Genomic DNA, 19,371 nt, shown 5'->3' with positions numbered 1-19,371 from the left:
GGGAAGCTTATAAACTACACACCAAGCCCCTCAACAATCGATGTGGGATTTTTATCCCTTTAACACCTTTTTAACACTCCCCCGCACTCGTGGACTGGGTATCAAAGCCCAAGGCCCAACGAGTGAACTTTTTCATCGGGGACGAGCGCACACCTGCTCCGATACCATGTAGAAAATCCCAGCACGGCACAAACCCAAGCCAAGCCTCCCTACCATCTCGGCCCATTGGGCCGTGGCAGTTCCAAGCCCTTCCATTTGGAAAAGGCTTGACAAGTGTTTGAAGGCCTGCACCAGCTTATATGCTGGATACAAGACCCCTCAACAACCGATGTGGGACTTTTCGTCTTAACACGGTTTATGCTTCTATTGGAAATTCGTGTAAGCTATCATTATTTCAGATATAATTTTCCTGTGATGAAGAGCTCTGAGAATTCAGACTTTGATTTTGGGCCTTTTTAATTTATTTTTTTCCCTCTGAAGTTGTTGTTGGGATAATGGCATAATGGAGTTGTTTTGTAACTTTTGTTTGATATGGTTCTATGAGACTGTGTTTGGGTCGACATTGTGGGCAGGGTAATGTGGGAATAGCATGATTGAAGCCTTTTCTTTTGGGATAATTTTTTTTTAATGAATGCACTAAATTGTTCGTGATGGATACTGGAGTCTCGCAAGTGCGCCTGAATCTATTGTATGTCCGGGTATATTTTGGTACTCGTAGGGTAAACAATGGTGTGTAGAATGGCTGGGATAGGAAAAACTGTAAAAAAAAGATTAACAAACCATTGGACGATTGTGTTGAAGTCTTGAAATTATGCATTTCTCGTAATGTTTTGATCGCAAAGCCGAGTGAGCCTGCTGTTTTTACAAATTTATGTTAATTTCACTATGTTTTCAAGGCACTACGTACTTTCGAGTTGTAGAGAAAAGGAATCGTTGGAAGAAGGAAAAGAGAAGTTTGGGCAAATTCAAGTTATTTATAAGTTTGCCACCAATCCATATCCAAAATTTTACAAATATCAAATGCTAATTTTGATTTTTGAAAATCAAAAATGATTTTCAATTTTACAAAACAATTTCTAAAAACTAACACCCAAATGAATTTTCACAACCACTTCAATTTTCAAAAACGAAAAAGGTTTTTGAAACTACAATCAAACACGCTCTAAGAGTCTATTTCGTATGGTTGTTTTTTTTTTTTAACGTATTTTTTCATTTTTTAGAAAACATAAAACAACTCTAAAAATATGTTTGGTTGTCCATTTTAAAAAATCACATGAAAATAAATAAAAAAATGTTTAAAAAACACGGAACCACATAGAAAGCAGAAAACAAACTAAACATACCCTAGAGAAGTATAGGGAGCCCATGGGGTCAATTGTACATGTGCAAGCCCAAACTTTAAGGGCCTTGTAAACTCACAAGATGTATACGAAGGGAGCCCATGAGGCCCATTGTCTATGTTCAAACTTCAAAGCTCAAAATTCAAACTTGAAAGGCCTCGCAAAAATATGCTTATGGTTATGGGCCCAGATCTAAAAGTGGGATAGGCTCAAGGGCCAGGTCTTACTTAAATTAAGCCCCTGAGGCTCATTGTCTTGGTTCATATAAACAGTTAAACACAACCTTCGAAGGCCTTGTAAAGTGTAAACTATACGGATCCTACGATACCCAACCCATTGTCTCTGTTCAAACTTCAAAAAGTTAAAGGGCCTTGTAAACTTACTTAGAGAAGTATAGGGCCCCCCACAAGGCCCATTTCCTATGTTCAAAACTAAGGGTAGCTTTAGTCACACCCCGATGTTTTCTAAAGACACCCCGTCAACTGATTTTTACAAGGGATGGTCAACTTAGATTGGGGTGTCTTTAGAAAAAACAGGGGTGTGACTAAAGTTACCCCAAAACTAAACACTTTTAAGGCCCATCTAAGACTTGGAGAGTTTAGGGAAGACCCAGAGTCTTATTAGCCATACAAATTATGATATGGATATCAGCATTTAGTATCCCAATTATTTTAGCGGTTGAGTTATAAACACACAATATTTCATGCACATCATATGGGATATGTGAAACCAACGAATCCACATGGATCTCATGCATCAAACTCAATAGTTGAGATAATTGAGATATCAACTACTGAGATCTTTATCATTTACGTTTAGCATAGCATAGCATTATGTACAACTATAAATCAGTAATTTTAATGCATCAAAAGTAATGTTTGAAGGGTTTAAATAGTATGAGAAAAAGAAGAAAAATATATTTAATCATTGAACCTAAATAATTTTTCATTACAGAATTAGGATATCCAAGGGACTAAAGAAAATAAGTATAAAAAAGGGGACCAAGTTAATTAACTTAAAATTCTTCAGGGATGGTTTTAAGCACTGCTTTTCCTCCAGTACTGCCAGCAACTGCAGACCCAACACTAACACAATCCAATGGAAGCTTAACAATCGCATGAGCTGCATCTTTGAAATCAAGAACTCCTCCATCCCTACACTTTGACAGTAATCTCACTGCTTCCTGCTTTGTCATCTTCACTTTCACTCTCATCACCACTTTCTTATTCTCCTTCTCTTCTCCTCCTCCTCTTGGAATATTCATCAATGGCTTCTTGCACAATTGGTCTCTGCATTTGAAGTTTGTGGACTTGGGTTTTCCAAATTTCAACATAATTTGAGAGGCTGATATGTATAAGCTGTATACAACAAGACCAAGTGTTCAAGTAGCTAGCTTGCTAGACTTCAAAGAGAGGAAGTGTTGGTGATAACTGGATGTGTATATATGTGTGTGTATATATAGGTGATGAGTGGATCCTATTTGATGGAGTGGGGTTTGGGTAATAAATGAGAGACCATTTTCACTCTTGACTAAAACTCATTGACTGGTGCGTTAAGCCGTTCACCACACGACATGGAATTCAATTCAGAACCAACAGAAGACAAGAAAATTACAAGCCAAACAAAATTATATATATATATATATATCTTGTGAAAGACAACATTTGTATTCCCCAATCATATTCGTTCAAACTTCTTATTTCCATTACATGAAAAAGAATTTCTCCAGTAATAAGCTTTGAGACTAGGTCATTGAAATTTGGCAGATAATTATAGTATAACTAAACGCGTTTTAGTCGAAGACTATTGTAATTGTTGAATGAGTCTAAGTGTGCATGGTGTTTTCAGTTCCACGACTGTCAATTTCAATTTCAATTTCCGATGGGAGCAGTTGACGATCCAATCCAGTTTTTTCCCATTGTTTTCGTCTTCATAATAATGTGAAAATAAGGCTGACTCTAACTTCGATTGTTCAAAAATAGTGACATTGAGTTTATCAATCATTTGCCTTACACATAGCCGAGAGGGCCTTGATGTTTTTGCAAATTTATGTTAATTTTCATTCTGTTTTCAAGGCCATTTAACCTGTGGTTATTTACCTTTGACTTGCCAATGAAGTTGTATGCCTTTAGCATTTAGCAAATTACTAGTCTTGAGTCTTGGGAATATAATTTGCAGGTTCTGCAACCAAGCATGAAGAAGCATCTGCTGCTGGAAATCCTGATCTAACTTTCTTCTCAAATTCAAAGGTTTCAAAATCAATGGCAGGGAAAGCTTCTCTTCAACCAAAGCAAACCCCGGAATGTAAGGGAGGAGATTTAGGCTATAAGTTTGGTATGTTAGAAGCTTTCTTGCTTACTACTCGTATTTTATTGATGGAATTTGTCATCTCGATCCTGCAATTTATGTTTCAGTAATTCTCAGTCACTAGTAAACCATGCTTAAATTGTTTAAATATATAGTAAGCAGTATTGAATTACAAGACAAAGCAACAAACTAGATTGTTTCTCTTCACTATTTTTGCAGTTGGGTGTTTGCTTCTTTATCTTTGACCGCGATTTGAGGAGGAAGGACAATGAGTTGAACATCGTTGTCACATTGCAAATACTGCTTCAGATCACAATCAGCTCATTGATATTTTAACACAATGCATTTATTTAACTTTTTATTGCTCGAAGATGGATTTACAATCTCAACTACTTATGATGTCAAACCTGGGGTTGTCAGGAAGTAGAAAATGATGCATAATTAACACACACATCAAGACATGAAAGTACGATCACTTTGAGTCTTGTTCTATCATGCTTTCAAGTATGCAGGACTTTGGATTCTTCATTGGAGGACCCTTTTCCCTGCGCTCGAGCTCTTCAAGCCGGAAAGTGACTAATCGATCCCAGTTTCCTCCCTCAAAAAGAACCCCTGCCTTCCCATCGGTGATGCGTTGGACAATGCCACAGTACATGTAGAATGGATTATTTGGGTTCTTCACAATAGCAATCATTCCAGGCATTAAAAGTGGCAATTCAGGTGGTTTCGGCTTCTTAGAGGTATTAATCTCTACTTCATTACCTGAATCTGCACCCGACTGATTTTTTGGTGGTGGGTTTTCCTGGATGAATCTCTGGAGACCAGTTTCTCCTCCTGGGAATCCCCCAGTTAGTCCCATCATTTCCTTATCAAAACCATCTTCCGGAACACTATCAGCTCCCGATATTGCCAAACTAGTTGAATTCTCTTCATTCTTCACATCTGCTGCTGCTGATGATGATGATGGTTCTTCCATGCTTTTCTTTAGCTCCTTTTCTATCCCTTCCTCTCCATTGCAGAGTCCCCTGCCCCCCAAGAGCTCTGACAGGTTGAATTTGGCACATGGAAACCTTGATTGGTGCCTGGAAAGTGGAAAAGAGGATCGGCCAGGGCGATCGGAGAGGATGGTTTGGCCAAAAAAGTGGGATTTAAGGTGGCCTTGAAGGCTTGGGAGGGTGATTGAATGAGCCATGGTTTCTTCCAGAAGAAAGTTTTTGGGGGAAACAAGGTGCATATGCTTGGCTATTGATTATTGATTGTGGCCTCAAATATGATTTTGTTGGATAGTCCTTTATCTCTTCATATTTTCCCATTAAATCAAACCATTGTCGGCTTGTGATGTTTGTGACTCGTATTTAAATGATGGTCTTTGTCATTGAAAATATGTAAGATTTTCAGGATAAAATGCTACGAATTCTCAAAAAGCTAATGGGTTCAGTGTTGTTTTGATTGAAACGTGGGTTGGTTGGTCTTGGCTTGAAAAAATAAAGTGTCTTGATTGAAATATGGACTGGGCTGAGCTTGTTGTCTTGATTGAAATGTGGGTTGGTCTGGGCTTGAAAAAATAAAGTGTCTTGATTGAAATATGGACTGGGCTGAGTTTGACAATATAGTCGTGGGTTGCACCCATTTAATGGTCTCTAATGATGGCCCTGGAAGGTAGGTGCTTTCTTTTCTTCTATCACAGCATAACCCCATTCGGGTGCCAGGAACCTGTGATGAATACCCGTCACACGGGATGAGAGCCCAAGTCTATTATCACAAGTTTGAATCTAACTCTCTACTAAAAATTCAGGTTGACAATAAAATGTTTGTCATCTCTTATAAACTAGACTTCAAATCCATCATATTCTGATATGATATTCTCATCAATCCTTCCCCTTGAGAGCATGCATGAACTCGTACAGGATAAAATGCTACTAAAATAGGTAATGGGTTCTTTCGAGTGTTGTCTTGATTGAAATGTGGGCTGGGCTGAGCTTGACAATAAAGTCGTGGGTTGCACCCATTTAATGGTCTCTAATGATGGCCCAAAAAGGTAGGTGCTTTCTTCTATCACAGCTGAACTGAATCCCATTCGAAGTTCCTTAAACTCATTTTTTTTTTCCTTACATTTATTATTGTATTTTACCTTGCCTGAGGATTAGTTTGGAACATAACCTTGAATTGTACTCGTTGTTTAATTATTATGCAAAGAGAGCATCATCTTTTATTTTATTTTATTTTATAGTATTTCAATCATTGTACGTTTTGAACTTTGATACTGTTCTTCTGTCAAGAAAGATAAACAACTTCACTTTCGCATCTGAAGTCTCGAATTCTTTACCCCACCCCACCCACCACGCCCGCCCTTTATGATCATTTGTTTGATTCTTGTGTTGTGTGCATCTCCTCCTCCTTTTTCTTGGTTCGGTATCTTAATCTTTTTATCTTAATTAGCTTACGTGAAACTTGACCTCTTCTGCAGATTCGATGGTGAAGACTTCGTTGTACACAACAGTCGTTCCTAAAGCTAGGGTAGAATAAAATAGGCAAGTTGTATACATTATCTGCATCCAGACATTCTTCCATCGCCCAGTCACTGTGGAAGTCAGCAAGAGGTGAATGCTTTATAATTTTCATTCAAGTAGTTGTTATGGCTACCTAATTAGGCCGGGTTGCTGCTTATCCAAGTAACAAATTGAGGCCAACTTTATGTGGTTCTCTCTCTTTCTGTTATGTGAATGAAAGGCCTCTAATAATATAACATAAGTGTGACATGTAATCTTTCTTTTATTCTTTTGTTTCTCAATGAATTCTGGCTCAAGTTACAAAGCTGAAGAAACCCTACAACTCCCCCCCTCCTGCAATTGTAAATGTTGTTTATTATCATTATCAAAGTCTTTATCCTAAAAATTTGAGATCGGTTACATGAAATTGTGTTATGTATAAATTTTTTAAAAAGGTGCTATGGATTTTGGAAGGCCATAACTTCATACATGATTCTGGGCGGTGGACATCTTTTAGGGGTACCCTCCTAGAATATCTTTTTTTTACACTATTTCTTCCTGAAATGATGAAATAATAGTTTTTGGGGAAAAAAAAAAAAAACAACAACATGTTGCCACTGGCCAACCAGATAGGGTGATAGAGGTGAATCATTCGGTTTGGGAATGAATTCCTTTAGTTGGAGAGAGTGGGGGTAATTGTGATGAGTAATATTTGATTCACATAATACGACCGACTGATAAGTAAAGAACTTACAGTTTTTACATAAATACGTATTTTCTAGATCAAAGAACATAATGACTGACGATGATTTATGAAGAATAAATATTCTTGACTTATTTTGGGTTTGAATTTTCAATATGATATCAGAACAAAAGTCTCAGTCTATTTGGACGTGGTCTTTACCTGTCCACTTATTCAATCAGGAATAAACCCAATTCAAAAGTGTGAGGAATTGAGGGAGTGTACAGATTAATATTTCACATAGAATTGTCATAATCCAATCGAGTGGTATATAAATAAAAAAAAAGCTTTGCATCACTCATATAAATGCGTGTTTTTTGAGCTTAAAAATAAATGACGATAACTCATGAAGAACAAACTCGTGCGGGCTCGTAGACATCAGACAAAAATATTAATAGAAGACATTGAAACTTAAGAGAGTTATGACTATAATTAGTATGCTTGTCTACTAATCACTTTCCTAAAATTACATAACAACAAAAATAATTCAAATTAAAGTGAGAAATTACATAGTTTTTGTCTAATCACCTTTTTATTTGTTTAATTGACCATGCAGAACATGGATCTTGGATCCAAGGTAATGATGTTTAGATCTAACGACAGACAATTATGGAGAAAATTAGGCTGTTTTCTTTTGACTAATTACCCCACCAAACAATAACACGTGAACCACTTCAGGTAAGGACAAGTTCGTCATTTCCTTCCCAAACACCAAGAAAAGTAAACGAATCTCAATCCCGCATTCCCGCAATCCCGCGGGCCATAGAGAAAGCATAGAGAACTTCCGGGAAAAGACAGGAGCGCCACTCACGTGACAGATCACGATTGGAAATACTTTCCCTTTTATTATTTTTTACTCGTGTACTATTTTCTCCTATAAATTCCACCTCCTCTGTTGCCTCGTAGATACCTACCTGCTTCCTCTGTCTCTCCCTGTCTTCCAGTGAGCGTTTTTGTTTTTGTTTTTGTATTTTCTCTGTTTGTGTAAGCGATCATGGTGCAGAATATTCTGGTGACTGGCGGAGCCGGATACATTGGGAGTCACACGGTGCTTCAGCTGCTGTTGGGAGGGTACAAGGCTACGGTGGTCGATAATCTCGACAACGCGTCGGATATTGCTCTCAAGAGAGTCAAGGAACTAGCCGGCGAATTCGGTGGCAACCTAACGTTTCATAAGGTTTGCTTATTTTTTCAGTCGTTTGATTAGTTTCGGTTGATTTTCCGTTTGATTTGTTGAAGGAAGGTCATTCATTGATAGCGGAAGCGTTTGCGATCGTTTCAATCCATTTGAGTGGATTTTCCATTGATACCTCGTTAGATCAGCTGTTTATGTGTTTGGAAATTCCTTGCCTTACGCGATGTTGATTTGGCACATTTAAATGTGGTTTATCAGTAGATTTTGTACATTTAGTGTTTTTGAGCTTTTCATTGGTTGAGATCAGTTCAATCGCCTCCCAATACGACAATTTTTGAGATCTCAGGGTTTTTTTCCCTTCCTTTTTTGTCTACCTGTTCTTACTTATAATTACCAATAATGTAATGTTTTTTTAGTAACATATATCTTCTGCACGAAGTTTTAAATTCCTGATTCCGCTTGTAGGTGGACCTACGAAACAAGGCAGCACTGGAGAAAATCTTTGGGGAAACAAAGTAAGTCTGACTGTTATTATGGTTAGAACTATTATAATTTCGTGAATAAAGTATCTGGGACTTTTCAGTTCGTTCATGCCAAGCTTTTTGTTCTGTTTTACCTACAAGAATGTAAATTTAGTATATGGTTGAGATTAAATTAATTTTTTAGTGCCATTACTTGTTCTTATTTGTGGTCATTTCCATTGCAGGTTTGCTGCTGTCATACACTTTGCTGGACTGAAAGCAGTTGGTGAGAGCGTGCAGAAACCTTTGCTCTATTATGACAACAATCTCATTGGGACAATTGTTTTACTGGAAGTTATGGCTGCCCATGGTTGTAAAAATGTATAACTCTCTTTCCTGCTTCATGTGTGTGCAGTATTGGCTATACTATAGTTCCTAGTTATGATGACCTTGATAGTTACCCATGGTTGGATGTTTTGTGACAATTGGGGGTTGGATGGTATTCTTGGATTGTGTGCTACTCTACTCTATGAGCAAGATTTTATGCTGCATCGAGCATGAAACTTGATTTATTGGCTTTTTTTTAGCTGTCTTACGGCCTCCGAATGCAGGACTGACATGATTTGTTAATTACCGCAGCTTGTATTTTCATCATCGGCCACTGTTTATGGTTGGCCAAAGGAGGTTCCATGTACCGAAGAGTTTCCACTGCAAGCAACAAATCCTTACGGTAGAACCAAGGTATGGATTAAAGTTTGCATCTGCATGTTGTCAAGCATGCACTGGTGTACTTGCTTAGTCATATATTAAGAACGGATAGAAATTTTAATAGTGTTTGCTGTTCTAGATTCTTACTTTATACTATGTATATTTATCAATAAGTTTCTTCCTTTTTAGTATCCGGTATTTATATTTGGAAAATTTAATCTTTCAGCTTTTCATTGAAGAGATATGCCGTGATATATTCCAATCAGACTCTACATGGAAGATCATATTGCTGAGATACTTCAATCCAGTTGGTGCACATCCTAGCGGCTATATTGGTGAGGATCCCCGAGGAATTCCAAACAATCTCATGCCCTTCGTTCAGCAAGTTGCAGTCGGGCGACGACCTGCCCTCACAGTTTTCGGGAATGACTATTCAACAGTAGATGGCACTGGAGTATGCTTTCATTTGCTGGAATGCTGTTTTTACTGATTTTCTGTTCTTAGCCTCCAGTCTTATATATCATAGAAAATTGATCTTGATGGCATTGATCTCTTTACAGGTACGTGATTACATTCATGTTGTTGATTTAGCTGATGGACATATTGCTGCATTACGCAGGCTATCTGATGCTGGTGTTGGTGAGTGCTTGGAAACTTCCTGTTGTTTGTTTTCTTTTACTTACTATTCTTCTAGTAATTTGCTTTATTGACCCAGTTGATGTCATAGTAAATTATTCTTTGCGCTCTATCCCTAGGTGTTTGGGGTGATTTCCTTAGATAAGGATCAATTTGTGGCATAGGTATTCTCAATTTTTGTGGAATGTATTCATCCCTTGGAAGTGCCTAACATAGGGCCTGGTTCAGTGGTATTACTACTATAGGTAGTTATATGTGATTATACAATCGGTTCATTTACAATACCACAACTAGGAAGTAAGAATTGGTGGTATAGTGTGTCAAAAAAATTGGGGTTTTGACACTTCTCTGGGAAAAAAGTTGGGTTAAGTCATTAATTTATTTTTTATCTTGCAATTATAGATCTCTCAGTTTTGTTGGCCAGCTGGAAATTTATTTTGCCATTACAAAAACATCCAATAGTTCATAATCTAAACTCAATTTGTTGCCAGTCTTAGTTTGCTCAATATTAGAAGTAGAGGTTGCTATGATCTTTCTCATGCATTTATGTTCTTACAGGTTGTGAGGTGTACAATTTGGGAACAGGAAAAGGCACATCCGTTCTGGAGATGGTTTCTGCATTTGAAAAGGCATCTGGAAAGGTATAAAAGCTGTTCATTTCAGAATATTCAGGTTTGTAACTTGAATATAATGTTGCTTTGAGTTATCACGTGCAATAATTACAGAATATCTTGGAGTACACCGCGAGCTTTAGGGGTTTCTACTACTCTTAGAATGGTTTATACAGTGGATGGCTTGACTAGAAGTGGCGTTTCCTGATATTTGAATTATAGTCCTAAGAGCTTTACGAATCTTGTGGTGGAAATGAGAAGCAGATGAACTCTCTTATACCTTAGCCATGCCACTACAATTGCAAATAATATCTTATCACTCACTATTGCATCAAGTTAGGCTATATGTGAATTTTTTGAATTGGAGATGTGAAGGTCCTCTAATTGAATGATTAGATTCACCACCCTCAGTTAAATCTAGACCTTGCTATCCTTACAACTTATTTTTCATATTCCTAGTTTATGTATTGACTGTTTTGTGGTATCAGAAAATACCTCTTGTAAAGGCTGGGAGGCGACCTGGTGATGCTGAGGTTGTTTATGCATCAACGGACAAGGCAGAACGTGAATTGAATTGGAAGTAAGTGATGCATTCATGCAATTCTCTGTTCTCTTGATGTAGGTAGACGGCAATATTTGAAGTTGGTTTACTACATATCTTTGAGGAAAGTTGCCAATGCCAGCCATTTTACAAAAACTGCCGTGTCAATATAGCTTGCTTTATATCGAGATAATTCTCCTAATACAAAACTTAGGCATATTATCTCAAGCAAGATAAACTGAATTAACCAATAATATTTTACATTGCTTAATTATTTACATTCCCATGTATGGATTTAGTAGGAGTTGTTGAAAATATGGTCTTAGATATAAATGAATGGCAGAAACGAGTATACTATTCCCGTTGATTTTCTTATAGACTCCTGTAGTTGATTCCAAATTTTTGGGATAAATGCTTGGATGATGACGATCATGATTCCCATGTATGCTTTGTTGCAGGTCTAAATATGGAATCAATGAGATGTGCAGGGATCAGTGGAACTGGGCTAGCAAGAATCCATATGGCTATGGATCTCCTGACGCTACTAACTAGAAGCTGAGTTATCAACTTTCTTAGTTTTCAACTTGGTGGTTGTCTATCTCCCATTCCTTCATACTTATTATGAAAGCCTTCTGAGAATAGGTTTTCCCAAACATTATGGGTCAATTATTGAGCTAATAAACAGTATGGTGTTATCAAGTCTCCCGGCCATGCTTGGTTGCTCTATTGAAGTTTTTATTGAAGAAGATGCCTTTTTAGCAGATAATGCTTTTGCTTTGTGCTGGTATCATATTGTTCCAGATTTTAGGTGTACTGAGCCATTAAAATGATGAACTTTTCTTAGCTTTGCTTCTTTTCTGTTAGATTCCCTTTTGTTGTGAACTTGATGTGTGAAGCTGACATATGTTATCTAAGTCCTGAATAAAGTCGCATGGATGGCCACGGTTGCTAATGGTCTTTTTTTCCCCAAATCTTAGTTAATGCTGCAATGTTTGCTTGCATTTTTTTGTTTAATCCCTTTTTAAGTTTTAACTCGTACAACTCTGGAGAAATGAACTGTGACAAATGCTTCTCTGCCGGGCGTTCTTGGCATTGAAAGGACCAAAACTGAATCCCAACTCCCCAGTCTTCTGATTAGCTTAGAAAACCAAAGCATTAACATGTTTGCTGATGTTATTTTTGGCTTCCAGGTATTGGTCGCTCTGACATATTTTTCTGCCTCTTTCATTGCTAGGACCCATAATAATATTTTTCAAATATAAACCATGAACCGTGAGACGAGGGTAAAAAAAAACTTGCACCATACTCCGGAGCGAATAATACCTATTACCTAGAGCTAAAATACGCATACATAGTGTTGTTAATAATGCGTTGAATCTCAATAATGTCAATTAATTGTTCGGTCTTAATTTAGTTTGAGGATCGGGTCTATCTTTTAAACCCTCTTAAAATTAATTAACTATATGAGTTATATATATATTTATCTTAATTAACTAATAAAGCAGATGGATTGACTCTGCAGTCGAGTATTTGCCAAAGTCAAAACTGAATTGTGCCGTTGAGTAGTCGAGTATTGTTATTTCTGAAAAGGAAGGCTGCATTTGTGATTAATTTTGGACATGAATTGGGCCTTTCATTTGGGAGGAGGCATAGGCCCGTAATTATGGACATGGGCTGCTTATTCTTCGGCCCATCATATCAACAATTAATCAATATCATTTTTTAATTAATTGACTTCCCTGCATGATAATCGATAACTATTAGACAAAATGCGTATATTAATAAATCATTTACACAAAATTTCAAAATATCCATGTTACTTATTAGACAAGACAATTTAACTGTAGTGTGATGGTATCGCACCAACCTCTCTCTCTCCTCTCTTCTCTCAGGCCCTCTCGCAAAATAATTTGAAGGCGACGCCTCTCTCACCTCGTAAAAGGGGAGGAAAACAGATCTCTGTCTGTATTCTCCAAGTTCACCAAGGTATGCATCTCCTTCGAACATATTTTCTCACCATACTAATTCGAAAGTGCTGAGGATTCTCATATAACTATCTATGCCGAAACCAGTTTTGTTGTTGGTGCCATTTTCTCTTTTTAATTTCTTTGAATATTTTCTACCAGTATTTTTAGGTTATCTTGTTTTGTTGGTTGATCTCGCAAGTACGTGATTCTCGGAATTGGGTTTTATTTATTTAAGATGTTCTCGAGCATTATTCATTATAGTGGTTGATGTAGTTTTTTATTTTCTTTTTTTGCTGCTGATTTTATCTTTTCTCCCCAGATTGTCTTCTCTTGTTTGATCCTTTCTACGCCTGTATTAGTGGAAAATGCGTATTTTGATTTGATATTTAATTCGGTATGCCTTAGTTCAGTTGGGTTGTGGGGAGATGTTTTGGGACAAGAAAAGCTAGATTACCATAATGGGTCTGTTTGAATTACCTAATATAAGCATCTCTGCATTGTTCTTTTAATTTTTTTTTCCTTTTTTTGAACAATAGGGTTTCTGCATTTTTACCAATTGCTTTTGATTTTACTAGAGCAAATGTTGGGCTGTTTTGATTTGGGGATCATCTATCTTTTGATGTGTTGGCGTGTGCTTGGATCTCTAATCTGTTTTAGCAATCATTTGGGTTCATTATGCTTTGGGAGATACCAATGCGCTTTCATCTTACTATATGTGAGAGAACCAACTTATCACACAATGTAAAGTCCACCTAGTCTTGAAGTTAGCTCATTACTGAGCATATGATGTTTAAATCGTACATCAATTATCTTATGATCTGAACTTTTAAGTTGTAATGTCCTACATGGCTACAAGTAAATGTTTTAGTTGGAGTACAAACTTCCCATTGTGCGTAAGGTTCAACTAGTTTTAGCAGTCAATTTTGTGTGTCCATTGATGTTTAATGTCATGATTTAGAGAAAGCATGTCGGCTGTTATTTTTTGGGTTTGACATTTTTTGTTTTTGAGCTTTGATAGGGATATTTTATTACTCTGCCTTTGTTGCTTTTTATTGACTTTTTTTAGCAAGGTTATGAACCGTGATCAAGGAGGAGAATTATGCTAGGTTGTCACAATTAGTGCAACATATGGTCAGACTGTGAAATTCCTAATGTTGTATTGTAATGACATGTTGATGTTGCTTAATATTAGTTCATCAAAATGAGCAGAAAAGCTTGTAGAGTACTAGAGTCAGGGGTTTTTATTCTTTCTAGTTCTGCTTATATGAGAATCTGAGTGCAATCAGTTTCTAATCCATGATGACAAATCTTGACCACTCTCGGCAACCTTGTGAAATGCAGAGCAGCCATTGAGGATATAAGAGAAGGAACAACAGAACGTAAATATGGTATAATGGCCACCGAGAGGGAAGCATTTGATCTTTCGGGACCCTTACACCTAACTGCTACCGATTGGTAAGAGTTCCACCCACCATGTTGTACCTTGAGAGAAAACTGAAAATGAAAAGTTGTTACTCTTTCAAAATTCAAACATATAATTCATTTGGAGCCAGGAGAATTTAGTGTTATTCCAAACTTTTAAGGCTATGTTTTTCCAGTATCCTTTGTTAGTCAGTAATTCATACAAAATGACTGAGGCTCGCTGTCTAAATAAAGTCAAATTATCAATTTATGGAGTGAGTCTGATCAAGTTGCTTGGTTTTCTGCATGAAGTAGATAAAAATGGTAACACTTCAAGGAGTTCACTGATATTACTAGTTGCATATTTATTTCATCTGCTTATTAAGTGTCATCATGTGATATGTTTGTTCGCAAGAATCACAACTCAGGTCGTTGAATTTTTGTTGGAAAAAAATCTTTGAAAAATTCAGAATTTTGTATGATCTTTCTCATGTATGGGAGTTCTGGGTACAGTAAAATATTTTACGCCAAATTCCTGCTTTATTACTTTCGAACCATTGTTTACTTCCTTATCATTCTATCGCTGAATTGATTTGTTACTTCTAAATGTGATACACAAGTACATTACGTATTTTGGCAAAATAAATGACACCTGAACTAGTGAACTTGTACTAATTATCCAAGTACTGAATTAGCAATGGAATTTGACCTTTCTTAACAATATATTCAATGCTTGGTTGAAATTTCTATGAATAGTGAGTTCATGTCGTTTACAACTGCCAAGCAATAATGTGCAAAATTATATTTCTGGCACTGCTGGACCTGGTGCTGGTCTTTTCCAACACAGGGCATGTGTATGTAGATGTAGGTAGGCATGTGAATGATTTTCACCAATAGATATGTTTTTTAAATCTCGCTTTCTATATTGATGGGAAATGCAAAGTCAGAAATTTAGATCACTGCTCTGAAGCTTTTTTACTTGTATTTTCATTTGTGAATTGTGATTAGATGTTGTAGGTTTCTATTAATTTAGATTTTGTATGATCTCACTTCTGACTCTCGTTCCTCAACTCTTGTCTTTTTTCTTTTCTCTACTGTATTCTTTCCTCACCAGACTTTTTGTGTGTGTATGTACTTATGTATATGGCCATATGAGGTGGGTTATTATGCTGTCTGCTATTTTGTGTAGGACCAATGCAACTCATCGAAGATCTGTTGCTGCCAGTTTGGTTCAGGCTGTCTACATTTTGGAGCGGGATCGCCAGCAGAAACGCGAAGGCCCTGATGCTCTTGCTTCTCCTTGGTGGGAATTTTTCCATTTTAAGTTGCTACGAAACCTAGTGGATGACGCTGACTTCTGCATTTTCGGTGCAATTTATGAATTTAAACCTCCATCATCTCACGGTGAAATCTCAACAAAAGGAACACCAAAATATGTGATTGCCTTTCGAGGTACCTTAACGAAGCCAGACTCCTTTTCAAGGGACATTGAGTTGGATATCCACTTGATTCGAAATGGACTCCACCGCACGTCTCGCTTTGAGATTGCTATGCAAGCAGTGCGAAACATGGTCGCTTCTGTCGGTGGTTCAAATGTCTGGTTAGCCGGTCATTCCTTGGGGGCAGCCATGGCAATGCTAGCTGGAAAGACCATGGCCAAGACAGGGATCTTTCTTGAATCTTTTCTCTTTAATCCACCATTCCTTTCTGCCCCAATTGAGAGAATTAAAGAAAAGAAAGTGAAACATGGGATCCGAATTGCTGCCAGTGTGATCACAGCAGGACTTGCTATTGCAAATGCCAGTAAGAACCCACGAAGTCATCAGTCCAATGATCAATTTACCACTCTCTCCGCATGGGTTCCAGGTTTGTTTGTCAATCCAGCCGATCATGTATGCTCTGAATACATCGGATACTTTGAACACAGGAAGAAGATGGAGGAGATTGGAGCTGGAAGTATCGAAAAGTTAGCGACCCAGAACTCACTCACATCTCTACTTATGACCGCGATCGGGAAGCAGCAGCCACAGGACCAAGAGCCACTACACCTCATTCCTTCTGCAAATGTTACTGTCAATTTAACCCCTTCGAGGGACCTGAAGGCAGCTCATGGAATTCACCAATGGTGGAGTCCTGACATGCACTTTGAATCCAATCTCCACAGGTACATGTAGATTGGTGTGTATTATTGTTGTTATGTGTGATTGAAGGAATTACTTTTGCTTTCATTGTAACATATTATGGAACACAAATACCCTATCCTTGTAATCTTAAGCTATTGGTCACAGGCAAATAAGTGTATAGAACCTTTATATAACTAAATGGGGAGTTTGCAATTTCAATGGAGTTGATGATGCAATGTACATTGAACTACCAATGTCATTTTCCTCTTCAGGCTAACAGACATGCCAGAGTATGAATCACCTTACATTAATATTTGTTCACTTCTTGTTTCAGTCTTGAATTGGCATTTCTAGTGTGATAAAACAAAATTGAAGATAATTAAGGTAAACTATGACTAATTTACCCGAAAAGGAAAATATATCATTAGTAAGCTCAAGAAAAATATAGGGTTTGTTTGGATTGCTTATTTTCTGTGTTACGTGTTTTCTTTTTCCTTTTTTCTTTTTTCGAAAAAATAAAAAACAATCTGGAAAACAAATTTTTTCCATTTTGAAAATACTCAAAATTCACTTGAAAACATAAAATTGAAAAAACATTGGAAAAAAAAAACATAAATAGAAAACAAAACAAATGGCACTAGATTTTTAAGTTATGCATCAAAAGCTTTATTTATCAGAAACAGAAAGAAAAAAAACTAATAAAGGAAAAGTCAAGAAGACGCCAATCCCTAGGAAGTGGGCAATAAATGATGGTGATCAAATGTGTAGACTATGCAGACTCCATAGGCCCCACTTTCAGCGCCATCAAAAGAAGATTTTAAAAAAATAAAAAGAGAAAGAACATTCACAGTCTTCACTCCCTTTCTTATCGCTGTTCACACTGAGACCACAACTACTGAAGTACCAGTTTAGTACCTAGGTAACTATAAAACCTATTAATAATTCATATGAGATCTTCATAAATCCAAATACAAATAAAATCTTCAAAAAAAAATGTAGTAATTTTTAAAAACCTGTAAACTAGATTTGTGTTCAATAGATATATATATATATTGACTTGACAAACATATGCACTACTTTTCATAAATGTTGGACTAAAAAAAATCCTTAATTTGCGCCATATTTTGAGGACATTATTATAGCCAGACTAAGCTTTTTTTACTTCATTCAAATCTTTCCTTCCTCTTCAATTAATCCACACAAACACAAAAGGGAAGGAAAAAAGAAGAAGTTAATCAGTCTCTCTAATCCAGAAATTAATATGATTAGATCATCAACATGACAACATGCAAATCCCATAACTACCAGAAACTAAATTCACAATGTCTAAACTAAATCTGCTTCAACAACCCATTTTTACACTTGATTCAACAATTTTGGTTAAAATATTGAAAACCCAGACTATAAAAAACTATAATTACCCAAAAAAAGTTAAAACTTTGAAGCCAAAAATAAGATTTAATTACTATTTATCAGCAGTGGACGCCAAGAACAGATCCATCGCTCATAGCAATGGCGACCCTACATCCAGTATTGGCTTTCACATGGTGCGTGAAGAAGTGTAGGACCCGAACCCGACCTGCCATTTCCAACCTGGATTCAATCTCCATGCTGGGTCCTAATCTGTACCCGTTAATCCCAGCTCCGAACCCGTCTTGGAAATTGGGCACCGGATTTACAGTCACTGAGGCGGCAGCATCGGCGGAGGATGAGGTGGAAAGAGGGAATGACTGGACGGAGAAAGTGGCAGCCATTAAGGAGGTCCGACCGGCTTCAATCTTGCCGGCGGGTATGAACATGAATCCGACTTGAGAGCCCGAATAGAGGAGCTGAAGGGAGCTGTCGTAGTGGGAGAAAGCGGCGCGGTTGGGGTTTTTGACGGAGACGTATTGGGAGAAAGTGAAGTTAACGGTTTTGTTGGAGACGGAGAATGAGGGGAGTTGGACGGCGTTAACGGAGATTTTGGGTTCTTTAGGCTTGAAGACGGTGAAGTAGACTATGAGAAGAACAATTACTAGAAAGATCAAGAAAATTGTTGCTACAACACATGATGCCAGATTTGTACGGCCAGACGGAGCTCTCTTATGCTTCACCATTCTCACAAAGAGAGAGGAAGAAGAGAGGAGGAGAAAGTAAATGAGTGGAGTATGAATGTATGAAGTGTCCAAAAGCAAGACCTTTGTGTTGGATATATATATATATATATATTTGGTATTTTATATACAATTTTTTTAATCAAAAATAGATTTTTCAATTATTATTCCAGTGGTTTTTGTTGAATGATCTGAAATTCAAAGATGGACGCGCACCAACTCACATGATTTCATATGAATCATATGATTCTCACGATTTTCACGTGAATGATGTGCGGTCATCTCAATATTTAAAATGATTGGGACAAAACACAGTAGAGCTTAGCATTATTGTTTTTCAATTTTGTGTAATTTCATGATCAATTTGTATAACCCATTGGCATTAGGGATTGGCATCAAAATCCACAAATTAAACTTTGTGTTTGTGTTTGTGGAGTTTGGAAGTCAACGTAGGTCACATTTTTCTTGTGTGAAGTGAAGGCATATAATATTAAAATGTGAATCAAGGGAAGTGACAAATCAAGATTCCTCTTCACATGCTCAATCGGTGCTAATGTCAGAAACAACCCAACCCACCAAAAACTTCACTTTCTATGGCAGCCTAAAACTTGACTGGACAATCCCCCATCAATCCTTCTCAAGCAGCCATGACTCCCATTAGACATTAGTCACTGAATAGTTAAAATTCAATGGTGGAAGAAGGAATCATGTGGAAGACCAAGTTCGTTGTCAATGAAAATTGAAAAATGAAAATGGCTTCTCAAAGTTCAATGAAAATGGGCTTGTAGTAATACAAGGGTAGGCTTGAGAGGCCCAA

General features: G+C 37.2%; 4 protein-coding genes across 5 annotated transcripts; 2 read left to right on the top strand and 2 right to left on the bottom strand.

Moving 5' to 3' along the window:
- Positions 1-3,768: 3,768 nt before the first annotated feature.
- On the bottom strand, positions 3,769-4,929 carry LOC120016345 (NAD(P)H-quinone oxidoreductase subunit S, chloroplastic). The gene has a single exon (XM_038869080.1). It carries the CDS (start codon positions 4,879-4,881, stop codon positions 4,120-4,122), a length of 762 nt encoding a protein of 253 aa, XP_038725008.1. The 5' UTR covers positions 4,882-4,929; the 3' UTR covers positions 3,769-4,119.
- A 2,880-nt stretch (positions 4,930-7,809) lies between these two features.
- On the top strand, positions 7,810-11,879 carry LOC120016551 (UDP-glucose 4-epimerase GEPI48-like). The gene is made up of 9 exons (XM_038869380.1): positions 7,810-8,055; positions 8,479-8,528; positions 8,720-8,855; positions 9,114-9,215; positions 9,409-9,636; positions 9,743-9,821; positions 10,377-10,459; positions 10,918-11,009; positions 11,429-11,879. Exons 1-9 carry the CDS (start codon positions 7,873-7,875, stop codon positions 11,520-11,522), a joined length of 1,047 nt encoding a protein of 348 aa, XP_038725308.1. The 5' UTR covers positions 7,810-7,872; the 3' UTR covers positions 11,523-11,879.
- Positions 11,880-12,469: 590 nt separating this feature from the next.
- LOC120016552 (GDSL esterase/lipase At4g10955) lies at positions 12,470-16,680 on the top strand. Of its 2 annotated transcripts, none has more exons than XM_038869382.1 (3): positions 12,470-12,956; positions 14,284-14,392; positions 15,528-16,680. In XM_038869382.1, the coding sequence occupies exons 2-3, from the start codon at positions 14,331-14,333 to the stop codon at positions 16,510-16,512; spliced, it is 1,047 nt and encodes a 348-aa protein (XP_038725310.1). In that variant the 5' UTR covers positions 12,470-12,956; positions 14,284-14,330; the 3' UTR covers positions 16,513-16,680. The 2 variants fall into 2 exon arrangements, with proteins under 2 accessions (XP_038725310.1, XP_038725309.1); XM_038869381.1 differs by having other exon boundaries at positions 12,476-12,956; positions 14,279-14,392.
- Positions 16,681-17,696: 1,016 nt separating this feature from the next.
- LOC120017054 lies at positions 17,697-18,626 on the bottom strand. The gene has a single exon (XM_038870112.1). The coding sequence runs from the start codon at positions 18,555-18,557 to the stop codon at positions 17,934-17,936; it is 624 nt and encodes a 207-aa protein (XP_038726040.1). The 5' UTR covers positions 18,558-18,626; the 3' UTR covers positions 17,697-17,933.
- Between the last annotated feature and the right edge of the window lie 745 nt (positions 18,627-19,371).

The sequence above is a fragment of the Tripterygium wilfordii genome, chromosome 15, assembly GCF_013401445.1.
Source record: "Tripterygium wilfordii isolate XIE 37 chromosome 15, ASM1340144v1, whole genome shotgun sequence".
Lineage (NCBI taxonomy): Eukaryota > Viridiplantae > Streptophyta > Magnoliopsida > Celastrales > Celastraceae > Tripterygium > Tripterygium wilfordii.
The sequence above is the reverse complement of the archived record's forward strand: the minus strand, read 5'-3'. Positions and strand labels throughout refer to the sequence as shown.

What these genes read in the sequence shown, in the direction of transcription:
- LOC120016345 (XM_038869080.1), bottom strand. Translation starts at nt 4,881, where the DNA reads ATGCACCTTGTTTCCCCCAAAAACTTTCTTCTGGAAGAAACCATGGCT.
- LOC120016551 (XM_038869380.1), top strand. Translation starts at nt 7,873, where the DNA reads ATGGTGCAGAATATTCTGGTGACTGGCGGAGCCGGATACATTGGGAGT. An exon ending in ATCCTTACGGTAGAACCAAG is followed by an intron (nt 9,216 to 9,408) that starts GTATGGATTAAA and finishes TTAATCTTTCAG; the next exon opens with CTTTTCATTGAAGAGATATG. An exon ending in GCTATCTGATGCTGGTGTTG is followed by an intron (nt 9,822 to 10,376) that starts GTGAGTGCTTGG and finishes ATGTTCTTACAG; the next exon opens with GTTGTGAGGTGTACAATTTG.
- LOC120016552 (XM_038869382.1), top strand. Translation starts at nt 14,331, where the DNA reads ATGGCCACCGAGAGGGAAGCATTTGATCTTTCGGGACCCTTACACCTA. An exon ending in CACCTAACTGCTACCGATTG is followed by an intron (nt 14,393 to 15,527) that starts GTAAGAGTTCCA and finishes TATTTTGTGTAG; the next exon opens with GACCAATGCAACTCATCGAA.
- LOC120017054 (XM_038870112.1), bottom strand. Translation starts at nt 18,557, where the DNA reads ATGGTGAAGCATAAGAGAGCTCCGTCTGGCCGTACAAATCTGGCATCA.